This window comes from Olea europaea, chromosome 13, assembly GCF_002742605.1.
Source record: "Olea europaea var. sylvestris chromosome 13, O_europaea_v1, whole genome shotgun sequence".
In the NCBI taxonomy this organism is placed as follows: domain Eukaryota; kingdom Viridiplantae; phylum Streptophyta; class Magnoliopsida; order Lamiales; family Oleaceae; genus Olea; species Olea europaea.
In genome coordinates, this window is record NC_036249.1 from 23844324 (window position 1) to 23850486 (window position 6163).

Consider the following 6163-nt stretch of genomic DNA (forward strand, 5'->3'; position numbering starts at 1 on the left):
ATTTCGTGTTTAGCCTATTTAAATTGAAAGAATAATTCTAAAAGTATTTATAATTATAATATTGTTATTCATAAACTGCAATATTAGCCCTTTCACCATCCAGTAGTCTCCACCCTAGAACCAAGAATAATGTTATTGATAGTAAACACTACCACATGTATGCCATGCAACATTACTCTAGAAACAAACAGTTAATGGATTTCAATAGGGATATCAACAAGTCGAGCCTAAAACCTTCGGCTTGAGCTCAGCTCGGTTAAAATAGTCGAGCTTTTTTACGAGCCGATCTTTTGCTGGGCCAAAAATTTTTGGCTTTACCCGAGCTTTCGGCTCGGGCTTTTCCGAGCCGAGTCGAACCGGGCCGACTCCTTTATCTTCTGGGTTGCCTTGACTTTTTATTTATTTATTTTTTCTTTCGTTTCGCTGCCTTGAAAGGCAGCATTTGTTGCCTTAAAAAGGCAGCAATTCCGCCTTTTAAAGCTACCTCTTTTTTCGTTCTTCGTTCTTCTTTTTTTTTTTTTTAAAGGCTCTCGGGTCGGCTCGGGCTCGGCCCGTGTCCCCAAAATGGGACTCGACTCGAGCCTCGGCTCGATTGCTCCGAGCCACGAGCTGAGCGTGACATCCCTAGATTTCACTTATAGTACAATGTTTTATGATTGGTTGCTGAAACTCACATATAATTGATGAGATCTTTTCGATTCACATATATTGAAAATCATTAAATCACAACTATTAAAATCATTACATTCCAACATTATATACAATTTTATGATATTCTAAAAATTTCATTTTGCTGTAAAATATACTGCTGGCCGGCCTTCCTATTGTGCTGGCCTAAAGTTCGATACACTAGGCAGTTGAAATTGGTCCAACCCGTTTAACACCGCCAGAGCGGAAGATGTCTAATTCAGTAATTTGGAATCAGAATTTAGGGTTTCAATCAGCTAATATTTTTATTTAATTAAAAAAGAGCCAGCCCAATTAAAAAATAATAATAATAATAAAAAGACGAAAATGATTCCACAACATGGCTTGTCAATAGGTGGCCCTACAAAACGCGTGGGTCGATGATTTAACCTCCAATTAATTGTATTTACTTTCCAATTGTCCGTTCAGTTGTCGTCAACCCTCCAAGAAACTGCAATTAACCAGAGACCCAAGAATGGCAGAGGGCGCAGTATCATTTCTGTTGAATCAGCTAGCAACACTTATCCAAGAAGAGAGACAACTATTAGGAAGACTTGATGAAAACGTCCTGGATATCCAAAAGCAACTGGAGTTCATGCGGGCTTTCTTGCGAGTTGCTGATGCAGAAGAAGATGGAGATCCTCAACTCCAAGCATGGGTTAAGCAAGTGAGGGAGGTTGCTTATGATGCTGAAGATGTCATCGAAACATTTATGCTACAGTTTGCAAATCTCCGGGCAGAAGATGGATTTTGCGGCTGTGTCCAGAAGATCTATCTCTCTTTAAAGAATCTCAGAGTGCGCCATAATATTGCGTCTGATTTGGAAAACATCAAGGGAAGGGTCACGAACATTTCTAAAGGACGTGAGATGTTCCAAAGAGATTCTGGTGTGCAGCTGAGATCTAGCTCTACCTTACTGTTTGGTGGGCGAGTTGATGCAATTTTGGTGGATGAAGCTAAGCTTGTAGGAATTGACAGGCCAAAAGAATTGCTCATTAAAGAGCTTCTTGATGATGAAACTCGGCTTAAAGCTGTTTCTGTGTGGGGAATGGGAGGATCGGGGAAGTCCACATTGGTTAAACGGATTTACGAGGATGAACGAGTGAAAGGGAAATTCCAGTGCCATGCTTGGATCACTGTTTCTCAGTCCTTTGACATCATGAAGCTTCTCAAAGACTTGATTCGAAAGTTGCACCATGAAATCAAGGAATCTATGCCTCAGGAACTGGAACGCAGTCAAGAGGTTGAATTGAAAGAATTTGTCAAGGAATTCCTCTCTGAACGTCAGTATATCATAGTTTTTGATGATGTATGGAGCACTGGTTCATGGAATGCTCTCAAGCATGCACTGCCTGACAAAAATATGAGTAGTCGTGTGGTACTCACTACACGGACACTCGATGTGGCTAACACAGCCAGTCAGCCCGAATATCCGGGCTGTCACGGCTGTGTCCATGAAATGGAGGCCTTATCTTATGAAGACTCTTGGAAACTACTTTGTAACAAGACTTTTGGAGACGAAATCTTCCCCCCACATCTACAAGACTGTGCAGATGGCATATTGGATAAATGTAAGGGCTTGCCTCTTGCCATTGATGCTGTTGGTGGTCTATTGGCTATGAAGGACAAGAACAGCGTAGAGGAGTGGAGTACAGTCTCTAGCTACCTTAACACCAAGCTACATGGTTATAGTGATAACCTTGAAAGAACACGACAGGTACTTCTTCTAAGTTACTATGATTTGCCTTACTATCTCAAGACTTTTCTATTGTACTTGAGCATTTTCTCTGAAGATAGTACTAACTTTGAAAGAATACGACAGGTACTTCTTCTAAGTTACTATGATTTGCCTTACGATCTCAAGACTTGTGTATTGTACTTGAGCATTTTCCCTGAAGATCATATGATTGACCATATGAGATTGATTCGGCTATGGATAGCTGAAGGATTTGTGCAAGGGAAAGAAAGGTTGACAAAAGAAGAGGTTGCACTTCATTATCTTGAGGCGCTCATTAATAGAAGCCTAATCCAAGTTGCAGAGAGATATCCAGATGGAAGGGTAAATCTTTGTCGTATCCATGATATTGTACATGAAATTCTTGTTTCTAAGTCAAATGAGCAGAATATAGTGAACACTGAAATGGGAAGAGATTCAGAGTTGCCTGATAAAGTTCGACGGTTTGCAATACGTACTTCCATAGACAGCGGCCACCTAGAAACTAATAGGTTGAAATATCTACGATCACTGATATTAACAGCGTCCGTAGATTCACGATTTGAATCATTCTTATCAAAGCTGCTGTCAGGTAGTCGAAAGTTGCTAAAGGTGTTGGACTTAAGAGATGCTCCACTAGGAAAGATCTCAAATGAAGTTTTCAAACATTATCATCTTACGTATTTGAGTCTGAGGGGGACAGAGGTCAAGGACATTCCAGAGTCAATTGGACAGCTTCAATGCCTAGAGACTTTAGATCTTAAAGACACTGAGGTCATTTCTTTACCAATTGAGATCCTAAAACTCAAAAGACTCCGACATCTCTTAGTATATAAATATAAGCCACCGATATGTGGTGTGTTTCCCTTTGATAATGTTCAAAGCTTTAAGGCTCCATACCGAATAGGATGCTTATCATCCCTACAGAAGCTTTGTTGCATAGAGGCAGACCAAATGGGTGACACTACGATAGTGAGAGAGATAGGGAAGCTAACCCAATTGAGGAGATTGTATATTAGGAAATTAAGAAGAGAAGATGGGAAGGATTTTTGCTCGTCCCTCAAGAAGTTAACTGAACTACGCTCGTTGGTTGTCGGTTCCATTAGAGAGGATGAGATCATTGAGTTGCAGGATGATCTCTATTTTAAATTTCTTCGAAACCTATACCTGGAGGGGAGGTTGGAGAAGGTACCACAATGGATACCTTCTCTTCACTCGCTGAGTAAAGTAGTTCTGAGACGTAATATGTTAAGCGACGATCCATTAGAATCCCTTCAAGATTTGCCTAGACTAGCATATCTTGAACTTGATAAGACATTTGAAGGTGAGAAATTGGAGTTTAAGGCTGAAAAATTTCAACGTCTCAAGACTTTAGGGATTTGGAGGTTTAATGGATTAAGAAAAATCGTGTTGGAGAAGTGTACCATGCCAAATCTTGATGTGCTATTCTTGGGGCACTGCAAGTTGGTAGAGTTGCCTATTGATTTCGAGCATTTGAACAAGCTTCGATACTTTCAAATCAGTTATATGGCCAAAAACTTTGTCGAGGCACTAGAAAATCAGAAACGAAGTGAAGGTAGTAATTGGAAACTAGCTCATGTCCGCAATATTTTTGTAGATGACGAACAAGGATGGGGAAACTTGTAACAAAGATTCCACTCGTTTGTACTATAGTCTTGTCCCATTTTCTTTGTCATTATTTCCTTGTACTTTTTTGTCTTCTTTCATGTCTAATGAGTCATGCTCTTATCATAGTAAAATAAACTGAAAGAAGCTCTTCTTATTCTGTATTCACTTCTTTATTGATTCGATTATTTTAACGTCTTCTAAAGGAAATAGAGAAGTTATGCTTAAAAGCAAGGTTTAAAAAAAAAAAAAATGTTATGCTTAAAAGCAAGGTTAAAAAAAAGGGGTCAAATTCTATCATTTAGAGTCTTCATTTTTTAGCCAAATGGATAAAAATTTAGAGGATTCAATTCTCTTTGGTACAAAAAGTTGAAATCGTAGGTGGACAACGCTGCATGCATAAGGGGGCATTAGCCCATCTCCAACCCTGCAACATTTTGCACTAAATCTTGCACCAAATTAAAATTCATCTCCAACCATTACACCAAAAATTACACCAAATGAACAATGTTTAACCATTTTCTTCCCTTTTTTTATTCTTTATAATTTACTTATTTGATATGTTATTTATTTAATTATTTCATAAATACATAAATTACTAAATAAATAATTATGTTAAATTACAGAAAAGATTAAATTCATCAATAAATATAAAAAACATAGAACAATTAATAAAAATACTACAACAACGAAAATCTGAAATCATGCCGTCAGAAAATAGTACAATGCATTTCGAATTTGGATAGACGATATTAGGAAATCGCTAAATTTTTGCAATTTAATTCTCATAATTCATATGTTCATCCTACAAATGATCAATTAATGCATTTCGAAGTGCAATGTGAGTTTTTTTATCTTTGATTTATTTATGAAGAGCAAGGGTATGTATGTATCTTTATGTATCTTTTTTTTAAAAATAAAATTAGATTATCGTATATATGTCGCTATTTAATATATTTCGTGTTAACTTCAATAAATAATCGTGTTTGATGTATTTTAAATTGTTTTCGTCTTTTAATTAATTTATTAATTATTATGTCTTACATTTAAAATTTATTTTAAATACAAATAATATTAATATTAATATAATAAAAATAATAATAATAATTTATTATATTAAAAAATATATAGCACAAATGACATAAATACCCTCAACAAATTTATTTGGAAAATGTTAAATAAGGGCAAAAGGGACATTTTACACTTGCAGTATTTTGGTGAAAAATGGTGCAAAGTGAATATTGTGCAACACTATTCACTTTGCACCAAAATGGTGCAAAGTTTGGTGTTGGGTTGGAGTAATTTTGCACCAAAAAATTGTGCAAAATGGTGCAATGATGTCATGGTTGGAGATGCCCTTACAAAGGGTTCGGCTAGGACGCACACAAGGGCAAGGCCCACACAATTTTTTTTTTTTTTTAATGCAGGTCGGTCCTACCGACTTGCTAGCTACAGTGAGAGGGCCTATAAGCCCCCGTAGAACAGTGCCCTGTACACGGGGCAATGTTCATTGTAGGTAAGAGCAACACGGTCAAATACTTTGCTTTCTCTCTTTCTAAATGAAATTTGGTAATCAAGAATTGTTATAATATTTTTGGTCTAAATCTTGTTAGTTATACATTGAAAATAGTCTCTCTCTCTCTCTCTCTCTCTCTCTCTCTCTGTATATAAATGAAATTTGGTAATCGTGAATTGTTATAATATTATTGTTTTTGGTCTAAATCTTATTACTTATACTCCAAAAATTGTCTCTCTTTTTTTCAGTGGTCAGTTCGATTCAATCAAAATTGTTTGAGCTCCATTCTTTTCATAAAAGTACATTTTTGAATAGAGTATTGATGGAAAATTTGTTGTTAAAAAATATGAAAATTTCTTTGATTTGTGTGTAATATTATTTTATTAAAAAATGTGTGGTTGAAATGATGTTAAATCACTGTTTAAAAATGTATTTTTACCAAAGAATGTGGTTCAAATAGGGGCTAAAAATGATAGCTACAAAAGTTTGAATGTCCCAACCTCTAATATTTGACCAAGATATCTATATTACCAAAAATAGTACATTATTTTTCTCAAGTAAAAAGAGTTGAAAGTAATTTGTTGTCCAACTTAGATCAACAAAAATAATACATTTCTAAC

At 36.1% G+C, this 6163-nt stretch overlaps 1 protein-coding gene across 1 annotated transcript; it reads left to right on the top strand.

The window, feature by feature from the left end:
* The first annotated feature begins 1116 nt into the window (after positions 1–1116).
* LOC111407949 (disease resistance protein RPM1-like) lies at positions 1117–4215 on the top strand. The gene is made up of 2 exons (XM_023037674.1): positions 1117–2404; positions 2510–4215. Exons 1-2 carry the CDS (start codon positions 1163–1165, stop codon positions 4046–4048), a joined length of 2781 nt encoding a protein of 926 aa, XP_022893442.1. The 5' UTR covers positions 1117–1162; the 3' UTR covers positions 4049–4215.
* Positions 4216–6163: the final 1948 nt, after the last annotated feature.

Coding starts and splice junctions, on each gene's coding strand:
- LOC111407949 (XM_023037674.1), top strand. CDS start 1,163: ATGGCAGAGGGCGCAGTATCATTTCTGTTGAATCAGCTAGCAACACTT. Junction 2,405..2,509: donor ACCTTGAAAGAACACGACAG/GTACTTCTTCTA, acceptor AGAATACGACAG/GTACTTCTTCTAAGTTACTA.